This window comes from Oncorhynchus mykiss, chromosome 10 (genome assembly GCF_013265735.2).
Source record: "Oncorhynchus mykiss isolate Arlee chromosome 10, USDA_OmykA_1.1, whole genome shotgun sequence".
NCBI classification, from domain to species: domain Eukaryota; kingdom Metazoa; phylum Chordata; class Actinopteri; order Salmoniformes; family Salmonidae; genus Oncorhynchus; species Oncorhynchus mykiss.
Genome location: NC_048574.1, coordinates 45,164,904 through 45,190,125, shown reverse-complemented (window position 1 = coordinate 45,190,125; position 25,222 = coordinate 45,164,904). Strand labels below are relative to the sequence as shown.

General features: G+C 44.2%; 1 protein-coding gene across 2 annotated transcripts; it reads left to right on the top strand.

The window, feature by feature from the left end:
• The first annotated feature begins 8,962 nt into the window (after positions 1-8,962).
• LOC110534028 (transmembrane protein 47) lies at positions 8,963-24,508 on the top strand. 2 transcript variants are annotated; one of them, XM_036990427.1, is made up of 3 exons: positions 8,963-9,318; positions 14,130-14,270; positions 24,097-24,508. In XM_036990427.1, exons 1-3 carry the CDS (start codon positions 9,123-9,125, stop codon positions 24,297-24,299), a joined length of 540 nt encoding a protein of 179 aa, XP_036846322.1. In that variant the 5' UTR covers positions 8,963-9,122; the 3' UTR covers positions 24,300-24,508. The 2 variants fall into 2 exon arrangements, with proteins under 2 accessions (XP_036846322.1, XP_021474336.2); XM_021618661.2 differs by having other exon boundaries at positions 8,969-9,318; positions 24,118-24,508.
• The last annotated feature ends 714 nt before the right edge of the window (positions 24,509-25,222 follow it).

Below are 25,222 nucleotides of genomic sequence, written 5' to 3'. Positions count from 1 at the left end.
GAACATTGTCGTCATATTTATCGTATGGCTTGGATTCAATTAAATTGGAGGTTAGTGGATGGGTGGGTATGGAGGAAGGGGTGGAATGGGAGTGGCGATCTAAAGAAAAAGACATGACCTGGATTTCCTTTATCCGCTCTCCCATCACTATGGTTACCACAGCCAGTTACCTTTTGTGCAGAGTAACAAGTAGCCTTGTCTCCTTAGCCAATGTTCTAATGAGGTGGTTTGGAGAGGGATGACAGCACACGCTGCATGCTCACAGTGGAGGGGAGGGCCATCAAAAGGGAATGGGCTTTAGGGTGTGGGACAGCCTCTGACTGTAACCCTCTGCTGGCAGTTTGGCAGTGCCACACAGACAGACAGCGGTGGCATTAGTTAGTTTGTAGCACTTATTTTATGCAGTGACTCACTGAAAGCCCCTAATTTAAACACTGTTTAGAAGAACGGTTTAGGGAGGCGGGGGGGGGGGAGGGGGGGGGCTTTAGATTTATTTCATTTTATAATATAGGTAAATAAAGAGAATAAAAGCAAAGCTTCCACATACTTAAATTAGGTGAAGAAAGTCTTTGTTTTGCAGCTGCATTTCCCACGCTTAGTATTTGATCTCAGCCCAACACTGGATGTGATTATACAGCTCTCAGGTCAACCATGCTACTTTGATGTCCAATGTGAACACATTCCTAATATCCCCCCAAAAACTGAAAGGGAATATCAAAGCATATCTTATTTTGTGTGCCAGACAAAGGGACAGCGAGAGTTCAATCCCTCGTGGACCACTACACTGCCAGAAATACTAACCAAAAGAGACCTGGATCTAGCCTGGGTACCAGTCTGTTTGTGCTTACATTCCACTCCTTGCCACTCCGTGTCATGCCAAACATTTGACATGGAGTACAAGGAGTGGAATGTTAGCACAAAACAGGTCTGTATTTCAGGCTAACCTGGATCATATTAGATCCACAACTATTGGTGCAAAAGAATATACACCTGTGGTATTGTGTGTGCAGAAGGCAGCTGGAGCAAACACAACGGAGCATCTCCTTGACATGAAAGGCCAGACAAAAGAGTCAAAACAGTACCCAGTTATTATGGTGAAACAGGGTTGGCACCCTATTGTTAGACTGTGCCCATGTGCCTCCCTAATCTTAACTTTCCATGGAAACATTTTGGGAAGATGGGGTTATGCTGGGGTCATCAGGTTAGTATTATGTTTTACAATCTGCTAATATCTTCTATTCTGAAGATATGATCCGTGATTTAAACAGTGAAGAGCCATTAGATGACCCAGATGAGGGATTGCACAACCAATGAAACCCTCAGTAAGTCAGCTGGCGACAACTGGTTTAGCTGAATGGAAAAAGTGTATTCATACTGAGTGGGAACTGAAGGAACTGGCGGAGCAATAAGGCTTTGCCACATAATAATCTATATTGTGTGGATTCTCACATTGTCATTTCTCTTTGATGAATAGCTGTGCCCTAAAGGGATCAGAGAAGACAAGGCACTAAACACAAAACACAGGACATCGGACAAAAAGCATCCCAGGTGAGTTCAAACTGACCTCGGATCAAACAGGTGAGGACTAAGGACTCCACCCAGCCACGCCTTGCCTCTGACCAGACCTACCACACAATGAAATGGTTTCACATGAAGGGGAAGAGCAAAGATGGACAGATGTACATTTTAAAGATCCTCAGGGCATGGCTAGTTGTAAATGAGGGTAAAAAGAGAAGGACAGATATTGTGTAGGGAGTAGGGACATATCCCTCTCAACCAGTGATCGCAATCCCAGAAAGACAAAAGGACGAGACCTTTACCACTATCTGTCTCATCTTGACATCTTTAAAGCAAAGTTATCCATCATACTTGAGGATCAATAGCAGTAGCCCAATAGACCTGCTTAATTGTTTTACCCCAGACAAGATTTCTACTGGTGGGAATTCAGCAGATGACACAAGGGCCAGACATCCATTGTGATGTCATAAACGTGAGACCAAAGTGCCATCTTGTGGACAATCGAAAAATGCACATTGAGCTCGTCTTTTTTTTCTCCATTACAGGTTACTGCCGTCAGGAGAGAAGTCCAAAAATGATCAGTTTAATCTGTTAATGATCCACTACCAGATATAATATTAACTGCAACATCTGTATACTATTGCCCTTCCTTTCACGGGGATTGTATTCAGCGATTACATGTTTGGGTCATTGCCATACCTTTGCATCTACTGAACAAAAATCGTGTGGCAGAAATTGGGTAGCTGTGGGCTTAGGAGTCGATGTATTTGCATAAATTCCTGAGACAATCTATAAACGTCTGCATCTTTTCACCCTTATTGGTAAATCTTCAGCCAAGGTGAGGTTATTATATCTAGAGCCTGTCAGAGAATCTGTGCTAGTGCCTTCCGGCGTGTAGGTTCATAACCACACTCCACGTCAGCCTCAGGGCAGGAGGAGGACTGAAAACCTACTAGCACAGCTGGCTGGATTAAACTGAACATATGTCTCCAGGGTGTAGGATCCCATCTATCCATCCAACTGAAGGAGAATGAAAAACAACATAGAACTGCTAACAGCTTTCATTACTGCCACTTAATGAGTGAGTGGTGTAGCCTAGTGCGCAGGTGAAATCTTTGACAACTACAAAGCATTGCTACACTGACCTAAAGCCCTGGTGCTATTTATATGGGCATGACTTTCACAGCAATAAATGTCAAAGCAAGCTCCCCCTGAGAATACCTGACAGCAGCCATCGCTTATTTGCTTATTCTGAGGCCACGGGCGACAAATGAGCTCAGGGTGGCTAGTCACTCAGGCTCCTTGGGTTTTAATTCTCCTCTATTTTATTAATCTGGAAAAGATGTGTCATGTCTTAACGGTCATCAGATTTTCCCATTAACTGCTCTGGCACCAGGTGATGACGTCAGCATCTCTCCAGGGAAAGAGAGCAGGACAAGCAATTATGGGGGAAAAGACGAGAAAACGCAGCCGCAAATAAAGCCATCGGATTCAACTGGGGTGGCTGGCTGTGAAGATAGACTGTTCCTCCATCACCGCTGAACAAACACAGTGAGTCTCTACATGAATAATCTGACTCACGCAGTGAGTCTCTACGTGGATAATCTGACAGAACAAACACAGTGAGTCTCTACGTGGATAATCTGACAGAACAAACACAGTGAGTCTCTACGTGGATAATCCGACAGAACAAACACAGTGAGTCTCTACATGGGTAATCTGACAGAACAAACACAGTGAGTCTCTACGTGGATAATCTGACAGAACAAACACAGTGAGACTCTACGTGGATAATCTGACAGAACAAACACAGTTAGTCTCTATGTGGATAATCTGACAGAACAAACACAGTGAGACTCTACGTGGATAATCTGACAGAACAAACACAGTGAGACTCTACGTGGATAATCTGACAGAACAAACACAGTGAGACTCTACGTGGATAATCTGACAGAACAAACACAGTGAGACTCTACGTGGATAATCTGACAGAACAAACACAGTGAGACTCTACATGGATAATCTGACAGAACAAACACAGTGAGACTCTACGTGGATAATCTGACAGAACAAACACAGTTAGTCTCTACGCGGATAATCTGACAGAACAAACACAGTGAGACTCTATGTGGATAATCTGACAGAACAAACACAGTGAGACTCTACGTGGATAATCTGACAGAACAAACACAGTGAGACTCTACGTGGATAATCTGACAGAACAAACAGTGAGTCTCTACGTGGATAATATGACAGAACAAACACAGCGAGACTCTACGTGGATAATCTGACAGAACAAACACAGCGAGACTCTACGTGGATAATCTGACAGAACAATCACAGTGAGTCTCTATGTGGATAATCTGACAGAACAAACACAGTGAGTTTCTACATGGATAATCTGACAGAACAAACACAGTGAGACTCTACATGGATAATCTGACAGAACAAACACAGTTAATCTCTAGGTGGATAATCTGACAGAACAAACACAGTGAGACTCTACGTGGATAATCTGACGGAGAGGCTACGGTGCAGCATGGCTCATGAGCAGCAGCTGTCGTCAGGCAGAAAACACGTGTCACATTGTATCAAATTAAGAAAGACATATACTGCAGATCATTTAATCAAGGTGAACAATGTCACTCACAGGAGAGAATTGAGAGAGGTGAAGCAAAAGTAGGAAAGCAATAGGCCTACCAACAAAGTGAAATCAGGTCGGTAATGGGCAAATGGTGGTCAGAGAAAGACAAATAGAATGCACACATGGGTAAAGGAAGCAGAATAATCTGCATGTACAAAAGGAATAGACAGCATAATCCTACACAGATATTGAGTGAGAGACCTACAGTACATTCAAGGCACATACATTGTGTAAAAGATTCTTAGTAAAAATCCAGGCTGAATTGTAAATCAAATGTCATATAAATATGGTATTTTTGTTCTTAATTACATCCTGTTATGGTAACATAGATGAGCCAACACCTCAGACAGACAGATCGCTAACAGTGTTCTAGCCTGCCTTGAGTCTGACCCTTAGTGATCATATTGGCAGGTAGTCTAGCTGTTAAGAGCGTTGGGACAGTAACCGAAAGGTCACTGGTTCGTATCCCTGAGCTGACTAGGTGACAAAATGTGCTGCTGTGCAGTTGAGCAAGGCACTTAACCCTAATTGTGCCTGTAAATCACTCTGGATGAGAGTGTCTGCTAAATGACTCCAATGTAAAACAGGCAGGCTGTCATGTCAGGCCCTTCACTGTGGTGGCTCCTGTTATGCAGGAGATGCTACAGGTGGGGGGGTGGGGACTATGAGGTGGGATGAGGGCTCTCAACACAAGAGGGCAACCAACCAGGAACTCATTCTCTGCCTCAATTAGCTTTCATGTACTCAAGAGCACTGAGGCTGGGTCCATTATCTTCCCACCGCAGCTCAGGCACCAGACTGATCTGCGAGTAGCCTAATACAGGAATATTTTAATGTTAATCTCCTGCCGGAGCTTTAATTTAGCATTTCATTAAAACATGATAAGAGAAAGTGCACTTGAAAAAGCAAAAACGCCTCAGCAAGTTAACCCTGTAGGCTACACACACTAAATAATACATAAATGCTCTCCTAACTGATTCAGTGTGCTGTGTGAAATAATGGCTCTGTAATAGCAATATATATATATATATATAAACAACACTACTAGAGGATCCACCGCCGCAGGTCTTAAATGTTAGATGCGGAGATAGTATATGCCAAAATAGTCAAAGGTAATATCAAGATTGTAAGTATGGCACAATTTTTTGATAATTGTTCAGCACTGCCACTGCTTCAATGATCCAGAATTAGCTGACGATTCTGCTTAGCTGGCACTTGAAAGTAGGTTGCATCTTACTACTGAGAAAGGTGAGAGGAACTTTACAATATCATCTGTTTATCTAAACAGTACCCCAGCTATAACAAGACAGGTACTAAGGACATAACAGAACGTTTTCATTTGGTTTAGGAGATCACAAGATAGACGAATATTTTCCAAACATTGTTCGAACGTTTTTAGTCAAGAATGATGTTGTTCTTTTCAAGAACATATCTCTGGAGGTCTGAAATTAGCATAAGTGCCAAAGAAAATGCTTAAATGTAAAATAATTTTACAAGTGTAAACATTTATAGCATATAAATCACAAAACAATTAGACTAATTTGATCAGCACAAAAGTGATGAGAGAGGCAGCACGACGCCTCCGAGTGGGCGCCTGCGATGGTCCGAATGATGATGCTACACGGCGGCCAGTTCAACTTGATCTGGAAACATCTCCGTATGACTAGCGTTCTCCATATCCGAGGGCAATGGAGCAATTTTGTGTTTGATTCGGTAAAGCATCACGATCAACATGGCAATCAAAAATAACAGTAAACATACAAAAAGTCCAAGGTACGTCGACAAACTTGGTAGCCTTGGGTCTTGACGTCCTATTTCCGCGACAGTTGTTGTCCAGATGTGTTCGTCGCTGGAGTTTATTAACATTTTGGAAAATCCATCGGGGCTTGGAGTAAGAAAGTTCCTCCAGATTATTTGGCCATTCATCATGGTGAATATTACAGTGCTGTCATCAAGCTGTAGACTCCGGGTTTCATGTGAACAAATGGTTATGTCCAGTCGCGCAATGCCCAATGTATGCCCCAATTACATTTGAATGTACAATTATCCACATCATTCAAACGATTTGGTGAGTACAGTCCGTTGGCCAGTCCGAGGTCGGGTTTCGAGGATACACCGTAGTAGTTTATTGGTTTTGAGGTGTGTGTAATACGGACGCGGGCGCGCGGTTTTCTGTCACGCCTGAGTGCGCTCTTCGCGTTTTCTTTATTTGGACGATCGGTACGTCACTCGATCAGAGCAAATGTATGACACAAATGTTACCAAAAGTCCCCGCCTTATTTGAAGGGATTTAACATTGATTTTTAAAATGTTCTAAAGGTGAAAATAAGTACATCTATTTTCTCGTTATTTTGCGCACTGTCGTGACCGCGTTTTTTGTTGCCTCCTCCGGCGACATTTAAACAATTCGTGAACGGATGAGTCTTGTGTCAAGAATTGAAGCAGTGACCTTGCATTATGTTAAAAAAAAATAGCTCGGTCATATAGACTCGGATTTCTCATACAATAGCCTGAACGTTGAAACAGTGACTGGAGGCATTGGTTTTGGGAGCATAAGGGTTGTAATGTATTACATTGTTTCCATCCATATGGTTTTCTTCTTCATATGAGATTACAATCATGTTTCATGCGCAGTGTCCTATTTATGCTGCTACCTTGTTCTTTATTTTACTCTTATTATTATCTATCCAGATGCCTTCATGTACATACAGTATCTACCTCAAGTATCTTATACCTTTGCACATTGATCTGGTACTGGTACTTCCTGTATATAGCTCCATTCGCGTGTATTTTATTTTATTCCTCTTGTGTTGGTTACTATTTTATTTGTAATATTATTTCAACTCTGCATTGATGGGAAAGGTTCATAAACAAGCATTTCACTGTAAAGTCTATACCAGTTGTATTTGGCTCATGTGATTAATAAAATAACATTTGATTTTTAATTTGATCCTCTGATGGTGGTGATGGTGTGTGTGTGTGTGTGTGTGTGTGTGTGTGTGTGTGTGTGTGTGTGTGTGTGTGTGTGTGTGTGTGAGAGAGAGAGAGAGAGATTGTTTGGGATGAGTTGAACCATAGAGTGAAGGAAAAGCAGCCACCAAGTGCTCAGCATATGTGGGAACTCCTTCAAGACTGTTGGAAAAGCATTCCAGGTGAAGCTGGTTGAGAAAATGCCAGGAGTGTGCAAAGCTTCCATTCAGCCACAGGAGAATTAGTGAGGTCGGGCACTGATTTTGGGCGATTAGGTCTGGCTCGCAGTCAGCGTTCCAATTCATCCCAAAGGTATTGGATGGGGTTGAGATCAGGGCTCTGTGCAGGCTAGTCATGTTATTCCACACCAATCTTGTCAAACCATTTCTGTATGGACCTTGCTTTGTGCACTGGGACATTGTCATGTTGAAACAGGAAAGGGCCTTCCCCAAACTGTTGCCACAAAGTTGGAAGCACAGAATTGTCTAGAATGTCATTGTATGCTGTAGCGTTAAGATTTCCCTTCACTAGAACTATTATTATTCCTCCTCCACCAAACCTTACAGTTGACACTATGCATTCTGCCAGGTAGTGTTCTCCTGGCATCCACCAAACCCATATTTGTCCATTGGACTGCCAGATGGTGAAGCGTGATTCATCACTCCATAGAACGCGTTTCCACTCCAACAGAGTCCAATTGTGGTAAGCTTTACATCACTCCAGCCAACGCTTGACATTGTGCATGGGGATCTTAGGCTTGTGTGCAGCCACTTCGCGGCTGAGCCTTTGCTGCTCCTAGACGTTTCCACTTCACAATAACCACACTTACAGTTGACCGGGGCAGCTCTAGCAGGGCAGAATTTTGACTAACTGAATTTTTGGAAAGGTGACATCCTTTGATGATGCCACATTGAAAGTCACTGAGCTCTTCAGTATGGGCCATTCTACTGACAATGTTTGTCTATGGAGATTGCATGGCCGTATGCTCGATTTTATACACTTGTCAGCAACGAGTGTGGCTGAAATAGCCGATTCCACTCATTTGAAGGAGTGTCCACATACTTTTGTTTATATAGTGTATGATTAAACAGGGACTCAAGTGGGGCAGATATAGTAGTTAAAATGTCTGAGAGTTCTAATCCACCACTCTGGAGCCACTGTGTGAACACAAGTTTAGACCTGCATATTGAAGTCACCAGCCACCTATGCAGACCGGGTCTTGACTTACAGATAGGCACTGTCCAGAAGAGTACCAGATGTCTGGTGATGATATTTGTACGTCTGTGGTTGTTCCATGGTTCTCCTATGTGTGTCTCGCTCGCTTTTTCTTTCCCTCTCTCGTCTCCCTCTCCCTCTCCCGCTCTCTCAATAATTCATCAGCCATAGAGACAAAGCCCACCTCTCATCATCATCAAAATGCCTTTTATGCTCCTGCTCTGACATATTCAGTAATGGCCAGGACTAGGTTTATAGGCCATCATTGTAAATAAGAATTTGTTCTTAACTGACTTGCCTAGTTAAATAAAGGTTAAATAAATAAATCCAATATACAGTATTTACACTGCAAAGTTACCATAAGAGCCAGAACATGTTTCAATGAAAGGACAAATGCAGTTGAATAACGACAAAATCCACTCCAGGGCCAAAGTCCACCCTTGATGTGATTCAATATAACCTAATGTATGTACAGTGTGCAGTGGTGGATTGTATATCGTAGAATAGTTCACCAAATCTATTAGGTTCATTGTGCTCCAGTTAACAGCCAATGTCATATCAGTTGACCAGACGGGGGAGCACGGGATCTAAGTAAAGCGCATTGTGCGCACAGACAGACGCGAGGAGGAGAGAGGACTTCAATCAGGGTTTTCATCCCAACTCGCTACAGTCGATTCTGAACTTTCGGATTGAGGGTGCTGGAGGACGCTGTCACAGCTTTTCTCCTCTGCTCTATTTCAACACGCGTGGATCGAAGTAAACTTAATATGAAAACATGTCTGTAAATGAAGTGTACGTTTTCAGACCATTCAAGTTGATTGCTTTACTTTGTGTCTTTCTGGCATTGTGTCTGGACATTGTAGCGTTATTGAGTCCCGCCTGGGTAACCGCAGAGCGGTTTTCTTTGTCGCTATGGGAATCATGCACCGAAAAAGATTCTGGCTGGAGATGCCTTTCCACCCTCAAATCTGGTAAGAAGCTATTTTTTTCCTACTAAAATTCTTCTTACTTTTGATGTAAATGATGCATTTCAAGTGGTTTTCTATCCAGATGAAAAGGGATCCCCAAAATGAGTTATAATCCTTGACTCCCAAAATAATGTAGAAGTATTTTGGCAGCGAATGACGGGGGACTATCACTATAGGAACCCACAAATGGTGATATTGGCATTTTTTCATGCTTTCACCCCTGCTCTTAAGGCTCATTATCTATTACAAACTCTATAAAACATGGCCTAGAAATTGGTGCAGTTTTTTCCCTTTCACAACCTTGTTGAAGTTCTATAGCATACACATACACTCTATAAGACTGGTCCAGATGGATACAGACTGAATGTGTAAAGCAATCGGATTATAGTGAGAGAAATACCTGGAATTTACGGTGAATTTCTACTGTATGTAGGTAATGGATGAAGAGCTCAACAATGGACCAATTGTTAATGTACTGTAATTAGCTTGTTCAACATCGCTCCGGCTCCGTTGATACATGTCTACTGCAACACTTGCTTTCCAGGGACAATATTTTGTAGCCTGGTTGCATCTCGGGTAAACTATTCCGCTCTTTGCCACTTGCCACTATTACATTCCACTCATTGCCACTCCTGTCATGAGTGGAATATGTTAGCTAAGAAGACTGGTATCCAGACTAAATATTTTTGCTCCCGCCCTGCCAATCAGTGCGTACCACTTCTGTGAGTGATTATCGTGATACAAGTAGATGTTTAGGCATATCTGAGGCTATTCTCTTTGAGTGTCGCCACAGTTTGTTGCGGTTGTAATGTGAAGTTCTCTTTCTCAGCAGTGTTGTATTGCTGAGCAATTAGTCCCCATGACTTGCCATCTGGGAGGGGGGGGGGGGGGGGTTCTCACGCATTCCGACATAGGCCTAAGCCATATATTTAGGGTCAGTGGCAACCCCTCATTCAGGGCAGGTGGTTCGTAATCTTCTCTAGTTGCGCCGTAATTGGCTCAGTGTGCTGTCACTCATGGGGACACTAGTCTCTGCAAAATCTACAAGGAAAGCTAAAAAGTTCATAGGCCTAAGCCATATATTTAGGGTCAGTGGCAACCCCTCATTCAAGGCAGGTGGTTGGTAATCTTCTCTAGTTGCGCCGTAATTGGCTCAGTGTGCTGTCACTCATGGGGACACTAGTCTCTGCAAAATCTACAAGGAAAGCTAAAAAGTTCAAGCCCCCTTGGATACTGCCATAGATTTACATTAGAAGTGCCCATCCAAGAAGGATCAAGGTCATTGGCCACATATAAAATAATGTCAAATCAAGTTACCTTAGCTTTTATTGGACTTATTGTGTCAATATCATACATGCAAAATCTTGTCAACAGTAGCAAGCTAGACAAGCAGTCACCATCATGAATCATGTTGACAATCTGCTGGCAAATCCTTTTCAATCCTTGTCATATGAAGAGAAAATACAAATAAAATGTATCAGTGCTCATCGGCCATTGGACATAAACATTACCCAACAAGTTGGAAATCGCAATTTCAGTTGCTAACTCTAAGCATTGCAAAGCAATCACTATTTTGCTTCCCCTGCTATTCAGTGAAGAGGGTGTGTGGTCCAAGTTTGGGTTTAAGGGTCTCTTTTCCAAGCTTAAAAGGATAAACATTCACATGCAATACCATGGGTCAGAAAATGTTGAATACATTGGCCATGCTGTCAATCCAGCATGACTACTGAGTCATGTTTAAAACAACTGGAAACTTGGAACTGGGAAATATCAGACTTCGGTGAGTTCAAGACAACTGGGAACTCTGAAAAAAACAGTCTCCGACTGGGAAAATAAGTTTTGAACGGTCATCCAACTCAGAATTCCAAGTCAGGCACTCTGGCCTCTTTCTAGAGCTCCGACCTGAAGATCACTGATGTCATGATTCGACCTTGTTGTTTTTTTTATGTTACCACGGTAACCCTACATGAAACACAGTCATTATTTTAAGTGCTACTAAAATCCCCTAAGGGAAAAATGAATGGTGGAAAAACGATTTAAACCATTTCCCTATTTGACCTCTAGGTTTTATGGGTATTATGACATCTCCACTGTGGAGCTCTAATGTTGGTTTCTTGGAACATTACTTGCTGCTTCCTTAGTTTCATCCCTCTCCTCTACTGTTTCTCAGTAGCTGTTTTGGCTGAGCCTCCCAGCAGAGTAGAATGTGCTGTTAGGGAAAGCCTCAGTGAGGATGCTACTGCCACTGCAGCCAGCACAGGCTCCAGCACAGAGCAGAGCGGACACCATATGGGTGCTGTGATCAGGAGAGGCAGGTTAACCCTGGCGGTCTCCTCTGATAGGACCCTCGATCTTAGTTCAGTGCCCTCCCATGTGGTGCCCAGCCAGCCACACCCTTTCCAAGCTTGATGGTCTGTCTCTGTCAGACTAAAAGAAGAAAAAAACAGTAGGGGAGGTTCTCTTCTGCACTGTTCAACCAATACAGTAAATAAGAGTTAAGATGGAGTGTCGCCTGGTTAATATTCCGGATGGAAACAACTTCAGAGAGCTAGATATTAGATAGCGTTATCTAGCGGCAATGGAATCTCCGACAAAGCTGACGCCAACAAAATTGGTATGTGGTGTCTTGCAACTTTGTGGCAAGAACTTCATCTCGAAGACAAACAGGCACTATCTATAGTCATCCGCTATATGTTTCACCGGAGACTGTAAACAAGTGGCATCACAGCCTCTCTAACTTTTCTCCTGAAAACCGGATGTTTCTGTTTTGTAACAACCCTGCGGAGCGTGCTGTCAGACAAACACCTGTCACATAATGAGCTGCTGTGATAGAGCTCTTTCCCTCTGTTGTTGTGGTGTAATGTGGAGAAGGGGGGGGGGGGGCTGAATGTGAGGCGGTCCCTAAGAGATAACCCTGTCCCTGGGCAGAGAGAGAGAACGCCTGCCTGCCTGGCGGAGCTCATTAGGACCAGGGCGTCTGGGTGCAGGGGCATGGTGGGGTTAACACTACAGGAGACAAAGGAGACAGTGACCTGGGACCTGGGGGCAGAGAAAGACATGACAGAGCGGAGCTCATTAACTGCCTCCAGTGGAGCTTCTCTCTGTTCTCTGAGGCGAGCCAGCCAACCGAGACGCAACAGACCTGCGGGAGAACTGAACAGTCAGCTGGATTTTGGAAGGCTGCATCATGGCTATGTCTGCACAGCCAGAACCTGGACAGAGGAGAGGCAGATTGGATGGATGGATGAGATTGAAGCAAGGGTTTTGCACGTGGTCAAGTGAGCATGTTTGAAGTAGCTCTGTGGATCAAGCTCCCTTCGCTGTCTAAATTAAAACACTAGAGAGAACTGTGAATGTTGGGGAATTTTAAACTCTTTCTTGACCACAAATACACACACACACACACACACGTGTTTTGAGTTGTAACAAGAGCAGTAGGCTATTTGTTTCCTGCTTGTCTCTCATCACTGGTCTGAGTTTATGCGGGATCTATTCAATTCCACCATACAGTCATACACTACATGTTTGGAACATCTCATTCCAAAATCATGGGCATTTATGTGGAGTTTGTCCCCCCTTTGCTGCTACAACCGCCTCCACTCTTCTGGGAGGGCTTTCCACTAGATGTTGGAACATTGCTGCGGGGACTTTCTTCCATTTAGCCAAAGAAGCATTAGAGAGGTCGGGCACTGATGTTGGGGGATTAGGCCTGGCTCGCAGTCAGCATTCCAATTCATCTCAAAGGTGTTCGATGGCGTTGAGGTCGGGGCTCTGTGCAGGCCAGTCAAGTTCTTCCACACTGATTTTGACAAACCATTTCTGAATGGACCTCGCCTTGTGCATGGGGGCATTGTCATGCTGAAACAGGAAAGAGCCTTCCCCATACTGTTGCCACAAAGTTGGAAGCACAGAATCGTCTCAAATATTATTGTATGCTGTAGCGTTAAGAGTTCCCTTCACTGGAACTAAGGGGCCTAGCCCGAACCATGAAAAACAGCCCCAGACCAAACAGCCGCAGACCATCCACCAAACTTTACAGTTGGCACTATGTATTGGGGCAGGTAACGTTCTCCTGGCATTGGCCAAACCCAGATTCGTCCGTCGGACTGCCAGATGGTTAAGAGTGATTCATCACTCCAGAGAAGGCGATTCCACTGCTCCAGAGTCCGATGGTGGCGAGCTTTACACCACTCCAACCTACGTATGCAATTGTGCAGGGTAATCTTAAGCTTGTGTGCTGCTGCTCTGCTGCTCTGCCATGGAAACCCATTTCATGAAGCTCCCGACAAACAGTTATTGTGCTGACGTTGCTTCCAAAGGCAGTTTGGAACTCGGTAGTGAGTGTTGCAGCCGAGGACAGATTATTTTTATGCGCTACGTGCTTCAGCACTCAGCAATCCCGCTCTGTTAGCTTGTGTGGCCTACCACTTCGCGGCGAAACCATTGTTGCTCCAAGACGTTTCCACTTCACAATAACAGCACTTACAGTTGACCGTGGCAGCTCTAGCAGGGCAGAAATGTCATGAACTGAGTTGTTGGAAAGGTGGCATCCTATGACGGTGCCACGTTGAAAGTCACTGAGCTCTTCAGTAAGGCCATTCTACTGCCAAAGTGTATCTATGGCAATGGCTGTGTGCTCGACTTTATAAACCTGCCAGCAATGGGTGTGGCAGAAATAGCAGAATCCACTAATTTGAAGGGGTGTTCACATACTTTTGTATACATAGATTGTAATTCACTGAGTGATTAGAACAGGAGTACCCTATGAATCAATGTTGGTGATGGTCATTTGTAACATGTGTCTCCTCCTGCAGACTGGCAGATAGCCACCCTTGTGTTGCTGCTGGCTGGTGCTGCGGTGACTCTGGTGGCCTTCCTGGTGGCCCTCGTCTCCCTGTGCCGGGGGACACACAGACAGCACTACCGCACAGTAGCCGTGTTCATGTTCGCTGCAGGTGAGTCCACCAAACTTGAACTATCACAAACCCGACACCATACAGGGTCATACTGCGCCACAACACAATCACATACAAATCAAATCACATTTTAACCATCATATGCTTGGTAGACAACAGGTGTAGACTAACAGTGCAATGCTTACTTACGGGCCGTTCCCAGCAATGCAGAAAGAAAATAGAGATATAATAGAAAAGTAATAACGTAATAATTAAAATAATAATGAATAAACAACGAGTAACGATTACTTGGCTATATACACAAGGTACCAGTACTGAATCTCTGTGCAGGTGTATGAGGTAACTGAGGTAGATATGTAGGATAGATAATAAACAGTAGCAGCAGCGTATGTGATAAGTCAAAAGAAATTAGTGCAAAAAGGGTCAATGCAGATAGTCCCGGTAGCAATTTGATTAATTATTTAAGCAGTCTTATGGCTTGCGGTAGAAGCTGTTTAGGGTCCTGTTGGTTCTAGACTTGGTTCATCGGTACCACTTGCCGTAGGGTAGCAGAGAGAACAGTCTATGACTTGGGTGGCTTGAGTCTTTGACCATTTTTAGGGCACCGCCTGGTATAGAGGTTCTGGATGGCAGGGAGCTCGGCCCCAGTGATGAGCTACCCTCTTTAGCGCTTTGCGGTTGGATGCCAAGCAGTTGCCATGCCAAGAGGTGATACAGCCAGTCAAGATGCTTTCAATGGTCCCACTGTAGAACTTTTTGAGGATCTGTGGGCCTATGCCAAAACTTTTCAGCCTCCTGAAGAGGTGTTGTCATGCACTCTTCACGACTGTATTGGTGTGTGTGTATCACAACTCAGGATATGTCCCAGATGCAGGCACAGGAGGTGGATAGTTTGATTCTCAGAATATTTAATATAACAAATGGGCAGGCGAAAGGCAGGTCGAGGGCAGGCAGAGGTTTGTGAACCAGGTCAGAGTCAGGCAGGTACAGGAGGGCAGTCAGGCAGTCAGGCTCAGGGTCAGGACAGGCAGAAAGGTCAGAAACCGGGAAGACTAGAAGACAAAACATTGAGGACAGTAGAAACGGGAAACACGCTGGTAAGACCTGACAAATCAAGTTGAACTGGCAACAGACAAACAGAAAACGCAGGTTTAAATACACAGGGGATAATGGGGGGGAAATGGGAGACACCTGGTGGGGGGTGGAGACAAGCACAAGACAGGTGAAACAGATCAGGGTGTGACAGTATGTGGACCATGACAGATCCATAGTGATGTGGACACCGAGGAACTTGAAGCTCTCGACCTGCTTCACTACAGCCCCATTGATGTGAATGGGGGCATGCTCGGACCTCCGTTTCCTGTAGTCTACGATCAGCTCTTTTGCCTTACGGACGTTGAGGGAGAGGTTGTTGTCCTGGCACCACAGGTCTCTGACCTCCTCCCTATAGGCTCTCTCATCGTTGTCCGTGATCAGGCCTACCACTGTCTCATCGTCGTCAGCAAACTTAATGATGGTGTTGGAATCATGCGCAGCCACGCAGTCCTGAATGAACAAAGAGTACAGGAGGGGAGTAAGCACGCACCCCTGAGGGGCCCCTGTGTTGAGGGTCAGCTTGGCGGATGTGTTGTCACCTACCCTCACCACCTGGTGGCGGCTCGTCAGGAAGTCCATCATCCAGTTGTAGAGGGAGGTGTTCAGTCTCGGGGTCCTTAGCCTAGTGATGAGCTTGGAGGGGACTATGGTGTTGAACGCTGAGCTGTAGTCAATGAACAGCTTTCTCACGTAGGCACAACATGGAGATACAGTGTAAATTCTTTCCCCATACCGCATTGGTCTCCATACAGACAGAATTCACCATTTGAGGTCATAGTCAAGTTGTTTGCACAAAGCTAAATAGACACTGACTGAGACTGTGAGGGTGGAGAAGGAGAGGGCGGGGGGGGGGGTGAGAGGGGAGTTGTGGGTGAGAACTATTTTTGTGGTGCTTTGAGACCCAGAAAGCAGGCTGATGCGTGCCAAGAAAAAGCAGCCGCAGAATTTGCACAGTTACCAATGAAGAGAGGAATGTATTCCCTCATGGATAATATCCATGAAGAAAGAGATGAATTCTCCCACAGCTCTCTCTGCTCAGTCTGCTCCGCCTCTCTCTGCCCCCACTCTCTGCTCACTCTCTTCCCTCTCTCTGCCCTCTATTTCTCTCTCTCCCCCTCTCAATGGTCTCTCTTTCATTTTCTGCTCTCTCTCTCTTTCCCCCTTTTTCTCTGCTCTCTCCTTCACTAGGCCTCTCCTTCTCAGGCTCAGTCAAAACACAATTAAGAGGCCATGCCGGAATAACAGTGCTGTGGAGCATTTAACTCTTAAAACTAACTAATTGTTCAAAACATACTCATTTCACAATACTTTTTTATTTCTCTTCTGTGAACTGTAGCAAATCAACGGCTGGATATTACTACCAATGCATCACCATATAAAGCATCCACAGAGAGGACAAGCACAGTAAGCCATAAGGAAGCAATATTAAAACCAACATCGCTTTTTGCTGTTTGTTCTTGTAATGAAAACGAGTGTGTGTGTTTGTATGTGTGAGGTCAGGAATAGAGCAGTGTGCAGTCAGTCAGTCAGTCTTGTGGTTTGAAAACAATGGTGGAGCAGTGACAACAGCCTTTACCTGGTTTGTACTCAGTCCCACATTCCCCAACATTCCCCAATTTGAAACTTTCTTATTTAACAGACAGGCACCCTGTTATTACGTTTATATAGAATGAAAACAAACACCTTTGCTCCCACTCCCTGCACTTTCCCAGGCCTGAACACATATGGTGCATTTGGAAAGTATTCAGACCCCTTCACTTTATCCACATTTTGTTACGTTACCGCCTTATTCTAACATGGATTAAGTTGTTTTTTCCCCTCATCAATCTGCACACAATACCCCATAATGACACCACAATACCCCATAATGACACCACAATACCCCATAATGACATCACAATACCCCATAATGACATCACAATACCCCATAATGACATCACAATACCCCATAATGACAAAGCAAAAACAGGTTTTTAGACAGTTTAGCACATTTATTAAAAATACAAAACGGAAGTATCACACTTACGTAAGTATTCAGACCCTTTGCTCAGTACTTTGTTGAAGAACCTTTGGCAGGGATTACAGCCTCGAGTCTTCTTGGGTATGATGATACAAGCTTGGCACACCTGTATTTGGGGAATTCCTCCAGCCGTGACGCTTGGCATTCAGGCCAAAGAGTTCAATCTTGGTTTCATCAGACCAGAGACTCTCATGGTCTGAGAGTCCTTATGTGCCAAGCAGGCTGTCATGTGCCTTTTACTGAGGAGTGGCTTCCGTCTGGCCACTCTACCAAAAGGCCTGATTGGTGGAGGGCTGCAGAAATAGTTGTCCTTCTGGAACGTTCTCCCATCTCCACAGAGGAACTCTGGAGCTCGGTCAGAGTGACCAGTGCTCAGTTTGGCTGGGCATCCAGCTCTAGGAAGAGTCTTGGTGGTTACAAACTTGTTCCATTTAAGAATGATGGAGGCCATTGTGTTCTTGGGGACCTTCAATGCTGCAGACATTTTTTGCTTCCCTTCCCCAGGGTTGTGCCTCAAAACAATCCTGTCTCTGAGCTCTACGGACATTTCCTTCCACCTCATGGCTTGGTTTTTGCTCTGACATGCACTGTCAACTGTGGGACCTTATATAGACAAGTGAGTGCCTTCCAAATCATGTCCAATCAATTGAATTTAACACAGGTGGACTCCAATCAAGTTGTAGAAACATCTCAAGGGTGATCAATGGAAACAGGATGCACCTGAGCTCAATTTCGAGTCTCATAGCAAAGGGCCTGAATACTTATGTAAATAAGGTATTTGTGACCGACCTGCTCGCTTTGGTCTTATATAGCAACATTTGAAATGGTGTGTTTTACATTGAATACAAGTAGAGACTCAGAGCAAGAAAATTGTATATCATACACTACAGTTGAGGAAAATGGCCTTTGAATGTTTTGGTACACCTACTGGAGAGCTCTTCTTTGTCTACACCCATTCAGCATCGTTCACACCCTCTTAAGCTTTTGCCCCAACCATCTCTTTAAGGGTTGATCCGAGCGTTCTGTCCTAACAACAGCAGTCAAGCAACCAAGTTAACTAGCTAACGTTGGCAAGCTTGCTAGCTACTGCCAGACACAAATGAGAGAACAGCTCACTCTGACCATGTGCTGCTGGCAACAATTAACTTTTTTTTGCCAACGTTTACTGACACCGGCCATATTCAACAGGTGTTGAGCGTTCGTAAATTCGTCAGTTATTCTGTGCTCTGGCAGACTCAGACGAGAGTGCTCTGAAATCAGAGTAGGTAGCCAGAGTGAATTTCCCAGCTATGTCTATCAACAGCTGTCGCAGTGGCATCATGAACATTCTATTGAAATGGATACTTGCACAGTGGAGTCTTTTGTTAAGACATGTAGGTAGCTAGCTAGCTAATCAATGAACCATAATCTCAACTCATGACGTTACTACCCTCAATTAATCTGCAGGTAGCTAACCAACCAGGTTTAATATTAGCTAGCTAACATTAGGCTATAACTAGCAAAGCAAATGGCTCTGAGATACGAATAATATTGCTACACAGATCTTACACATAACGTTAACTTAACATTAGCTAGCTAGCGAGCCAGCCGGCTAACATTAGCTTGAAATTAAAATGACTTTCTGACAAAACTAGAAACGTGTAATATCTGAAAATGTAGCTAGCTAGACTATCTTACCCATATACATGGTTGGACACTTCTCCCTCTCTGTCACGGATGCCATGGTTGCCCTTAGTTTGAAGATGTAATCCGGAGACAGGTGTTTTCTCCATCTCCTTAGCTATCATAATCTAATTCCACTGATTTCAAAACTCGGTCCTCCAGAAAGTGGAGAGGAACACTTATGCAGTTCTACTACGCAATATATATATATTTTTAAAGCAGCGTTAGACAGGATTACCTCCACATTCTTACCAGCTCAAATAGACAGAAGCGTGCCACAAGGCAGACCAATCCAAACTCATCTCTTGGCATGTCCAGCCCACTCATTATCTCAGTCAATCATTGCTAACGGGAAGGTTGCTGACTTTTTCTGTGGCTAAATCAACTAGGCTCGTATTTAAAGATGGCATACAAGTTTGTTATTAAGGCACATGAAAGTTCACATGTTCCAGAAGGCATTTCTGCCAAAAAACGCATTTTGATAAAAAAAACAAGTTTACGTTCAAATGGCTCTCCTGTGAAGTAGTGACCCACGACATACTCCTAGTTTCCTGAAACAAGTCACATTTCAATGTTGTCACTTTGTCATTATGGGGTATTGTGTGTAATATATATATATATATATATATATATATATATATATATATAATCTTTTTTCACCTTTATTTAACCAGGTAGGCTAGTTGAGAACAAGTTCTCATTTGCAACTGCAACCTGGCCAAGATAAAGCATAGCAGTTCGACACATACAACAACACAGTTACACATGGAATAAACAAAACATACATTCAATAATACAGTAGGAAAAAATAAAACAAAAAGTCTATATACAGTGAGTGCAAATGAGGTAAGATAACTCCGTTAAGGCAATAAATAGGCATGGTGGCGAAGTAATTACAATATAGCAATTAAACACTGGAATGGTAGATGTGCAGAAGATGAGTGTGCAAGTAGAGATACTGGGGTGCAATGGAGCAAGATAAATAAATAAATACAGTATGGGGATGAGGTAGTTGGATGGGCTGTTTACAGATGGGCTATGTACAGGTGCAGTGATCTGTGAGCTTCTCAGACAGCTGATGCTTAAAGCTAGTGAGGGAGATATGAGTCTCCAGCTTCAGTGATTTTTGCAGTTCGTTCCAGTCATTGGCAGCAGAGAACTGGGAGGAAAGGCGGCCAAAGGAGGAATTGGCTTTGGGGGTGACCAGTGAGATATACCTGCTGGAGCGCGTGCTATGAGTGGGTGCTGCTATGGTGACCAGTGAGCTGAGATAAGGCGGGGCTTTACCTAGCAGAGACTTGTAGATGACCTGGAGCCAGTGGGTTTGGCGACGAGTATGAAGTGAGGGCCAGCCAACGAGAGCGTACAGGTCGCAGTGGTGGGTAGTATATGGGGCTTTGGTGACAAAACGGATGGCACTGTGACAGACTGTATCCAATTTGTTGAGTAGAGTGTTGGAGGCTATTTTATAAATGACATCGCCGGAGTCGAGGATCGGTAGGATGGTCAGTTTTACGAGGATATGTTTGACAGCATGAGTGAAGGATACTTTGTTTTGCGAAATAGGAAGCCGATTCTAGATTTAATTTTGGATTGGAGATGGTTAATGTGAGTCTGGAAGGAGAGTTTACAGTCTAACCAGACACCTAGGTATGGTGTGAAATAATTATTTGATATTGTAGAACAAGGCTCTAACGTAACAAAATGTAGGGAAAAGTGAATGGGTCTGAATACTTTCCAAATGCACTGTATCTTTCTGCTTGGAAATGTTCTGCTTGAAGTCCATTGAGAGACAGGTGTCAGGATGTATACAAGCAACCATTGGTTTCATCAGCTAGTTACTTAGCCAGTTGCTCTTATAAAAAGCCAAAACAGCCTAGAAGTCTCCTATACTGTAGCACCAGTATGTGGAGGGATAGATTGTGGTAGATGTCTGAGGCTTTCGCCATTTGTCATTTGCTGAGAAATGTGGGAGATGCAGTGTTTTCTTTCCCTCTCTGTAATTGCTTTCAGGCCTGTTAAGGATAAAGGTCTCCTTATGCAGGAGAGCCTTCAGTCACAGGATGGAGGGGGCAGGGGGGCTGTGTAAATGCCCCCAGTCAGAGAGAAAGGCTGAGAGTCATTGTTGTGCCTGTCTGCTGGCCAGAAGTACGGCCCCAGCCCAGCCGCCTTAGCCTGGCCTCTGTGAACAGTCACGTTCCTGAGCTTATGTCTCACGCCTCTTCACCTCTTTTCCTCCAGGTGGAGTCTCAGTAAATTTCACAATGTCCCCTCTCTGCGTCAGTCGACATATATGCACACTCACACGTGCACATACACACAGGTTTTAATAGAGAAAAGGAACAGTAGTTAACTTTATGTCTAGAGAGCCCACCGTGTGGTATTTCCTCTCCCCCTCTTTCAACTTGACGCCTTACTGTTTGACCATAAAAGTAGGAGGAAGCCTCACCGCACATACGTGAGTACACACACAGACGGACCAACACTCACTCTGATTCATTGCCCAACACAGTGACTGCTTTCCTGCTCTTAAATATATTCATTAGGAATGTGTTGACTCGGAATGTGATGTGACGGATGAGGTTACCCAATGTGAATCCTAAAGTTAATAGTTATGTCTGTGTTGGTCTTCTAACAAAGTTCAATCGACTGACATTGGTGACTATGAACAGGACACTCGCGGATCCTTACGACAGTCTTAACAACTGTGTGGCAACGAGTGCGTCAAACCTTTCTTACTCCACATACAAAGTACACAGAGAGATGGTAACACGGGATACACACAATGAAAGTTCGGTCGCCATAGGGATATTTTAGTGTGACCCAATGTGTTTTCTATTCTAAGCTCTGCCACCACAGTTCCGACCACAGTCCAGTGTAACACAACGTCACAGGTTATAAAAGCACACTTTTTCCTTTTATTTGGAAGTTCAGGGTTATGGGCTTTGGCCACTTGACAGTATAAGCCCACAACGAGTTTGAATTATAATAGGCTTTTACTTACAGACTTCAGTTCAGTTCAGAATTGTTCAATACAATAATCCTATATTTAGGCCGTGGTCAGTAAAGGCTAGTGAAGCTCTGACACAACCATATGGTAGAGTGTTTCTCAGTGGCAACCTAAGGAGGATGCATTAGAACTTCATTAGAGAACCAGAGATTGGATACAGGATGCAGTAGTATGTTTGTTTACTGTGTAGTGGAGCATGGGCGGGTGGGTTTGTTGTTGGCTGCTGGCTGCAGTAATTAGCAGCTGTTGGGTCTCTGAAGGAGGGGCACAGAGAGTGTGAGGGGAACCCAGGAGGAGGAACAGGGTTTGTAGAGTGTAGAGGACATTGAGGGGAGGGGGTGTGATAGGACCCCCTGGGTAGCGGCTGGTTGGGGGTATCTATCACCCCTCTCCGAGCCTGGCTGTTGTCCCAACTCTGACTCGCACGTGGCTCCAGTTTCCCATCAGCATTCTTGGCATCACTAGCTCTTTACCTGCACACAGGTAGTCATTCATTCATACAGCAAGGCTAGCTGGTTCCCTTTTACCAGAATAGATCTCAAATAGTAGGGCCCTACAAAATTTGTTTTTATCAAATTTAATTTAATTTGTCATATGCGTCGAATACAACAGGTGTAGTAGACCTTATAGTGAAATGCTTACTTACAAGTCCTTAACCAACAATGCAGTTTTAAGAAAAATACCTAAAAAAAATAGAAATAAAGTAACAAATAATTAAAGAGTAGCAGTAAAATAACAAAAGCGAGGCTACATACAGGGGGTACCGGTACAGAGTTAATGTGCGGGGGCACTGGTTAGCTGGTGTAATTGAGGTGATATTACATGTGGGTAGAATTATTTAAGTGACTATGCATAGATAATAACACAGTAGCAGCAGCGTAAAAGAGGGGGGGGGACAATGCAACTAGTCTGGGTAGCCATTTGATTAGATGTTCAGCAGTCTTATGGCTTGGGGGTAGAAGCTGTTAGAAGCCTCTTGGACCTAGACTTGGCGCTCCGGTACCGCATGCTGTGCGGTAGCAGAGAGAACAGTCTATGACAAGGGTGGCTGGAGTCTTTAACAATGTTTTTGGCCTTCCTCTGACACCGCCTGGTATAGAGGTCCTGGATGGCAGGAAGCTTGGCCCCAGTGATGTACTGGGTCGTACGCACTACCCTCTGTAGTGGCTTGTGGTCGGAGGCAAAGCAGCTGCCATACCAGGCAGTGATGCAACCAGTCAGGCAGGATGCTCTCGATGGTGCAGCTGTAGAACCTTTTGAGGATCTGAGGACCCATGCCACATTTTTTCAGTCTCCTGAGGGAGAATAGGTTTTGTCGTGCCCTCTTCACGACTGTCTTGGTGTGCTTTGACCATGTTAGTTTGATGGTGATGATGATGATATTACAATTTGTTTTGGTATAAAAACACCACAATTGGGTGTTCTATGTCCACAACAATGCTTAAACCACATCAGAAGACCACTTTTGAGGTCTGGAAAAAATGAAATGTTGATTTTGGGGTGTAGTTATCCTTTAATGCCAATGTGCAGCAGCAAGAGACTGTTGTTACTTTAGTGGTGTTTCTGTAGCGCTCATGTGATTGCAGAGTTTGCAAAACAAATAGCCACTGGATTTATGCAAATAATTATGATATCATAATGCCAGGTAGGCATAGGCTACTTTGTAGTTAACATTTCATTGAGAAGATTTTTGTGAATGCCTTTCCATCTTCCAGAAGACAGTTGTCATTACATTAGCGTCATCGCTAACAGCTACACAAAGTGGGAGACAAACACGCACTCACAGGCAGGGGCATTCTTCTGTCATTGCCTCTTTGATGCACTCATTGATGCATTTTTTTCATGTCTTATGATAATCATGGCCATATTAAGGAATGTTGTAATAATTTCAATAGTTGATTTCCTACTTCCCTAAAAAAAATGTATATTGTTGAATTCCGTTTTAGTGTCTGTATTCTGTGATTCTGTTGGCAACGTGGATTTTATAGGGCCCTAAATTAGTGTACCGAGATAGAAGACATACGTTGTCTAACTATAAAATGTTCACGTTTATATCTTTCTGTGGATTTATTATCTAGATTTTTTTCCCTTTCTTTCAGTGGTCCTTCAGGCCTGTGCACTGGTCCTCTACCCAATCAAGTTCATTGATGGGACCGTCCTGCAGACCTACCATGAGTTCAACTGGGGCTACGGACTGGGCTGGGGAGCTACCATCTTCATGCTAGGGGGAGGCATCCTCTTCTGCCTCCGGACGGACATGTATGAGGATGCTATGTACTGAGCCCTCATCTCTCTCCTTCTCCTACTCTCTCTATCTCTCTCTTGCTCTTTCTGTCACACACGCACACACACACACACACGCACGCACGCACGCACGCACGCACAAATAAATATTCACACCCATACTCTGGTACAACACACACACACACACACACACACACACACACACACACACACACACACAAATAAATATTCACACCCATACTCTGGTACAACAACGCACACACACGCGCGCACCCACGCACACACACACGCACACACAAATAAATATTCACACCCATACTCTGGTACAGCAACACACACACATACAAATAAATATTCACACACATACTTTCGTACAACAGCACACACACGCACACACACGCACGCATGCACGCACGCACACACACATAAATATTCACGCCCATACTCTGGTACAACAACACACACACACACACACACACACACACACACACACACACACAAATAAATATTCAGACCCATACTCTAGTACAACAACACACACACACACAAACACACACACAAATAATTATTCACACCCATACTCTGGTACAACAACACACACACATAAACATACACACACATGCACACACACCGCCTTCCTCTGCCAACATAGACACCTACATACAGTATATCTCACAGACACCACTCCACGCTGTTATTTATAGACAGAGTGTGAGGACCTGTTCTAAGACAGGGCTCCTGGCTCTGGCTGATCAACAGGAGAGATGAAGTGGGAGGAACAGCTGTGTGGAGAGAGTGTCTGTCTGTCCTCAGTGGGCTCCCAGAGACCCCCACCACAGTCAGACAGATGGTGAAGCTGTTAAAGCACAGAGATGGTTTTGGACAGAGATGGGCCACTCGACCTATGAACCTTTCTACAGCACATCCCATGGATCTCCATTCGTAGAGGATCAAGAAAGA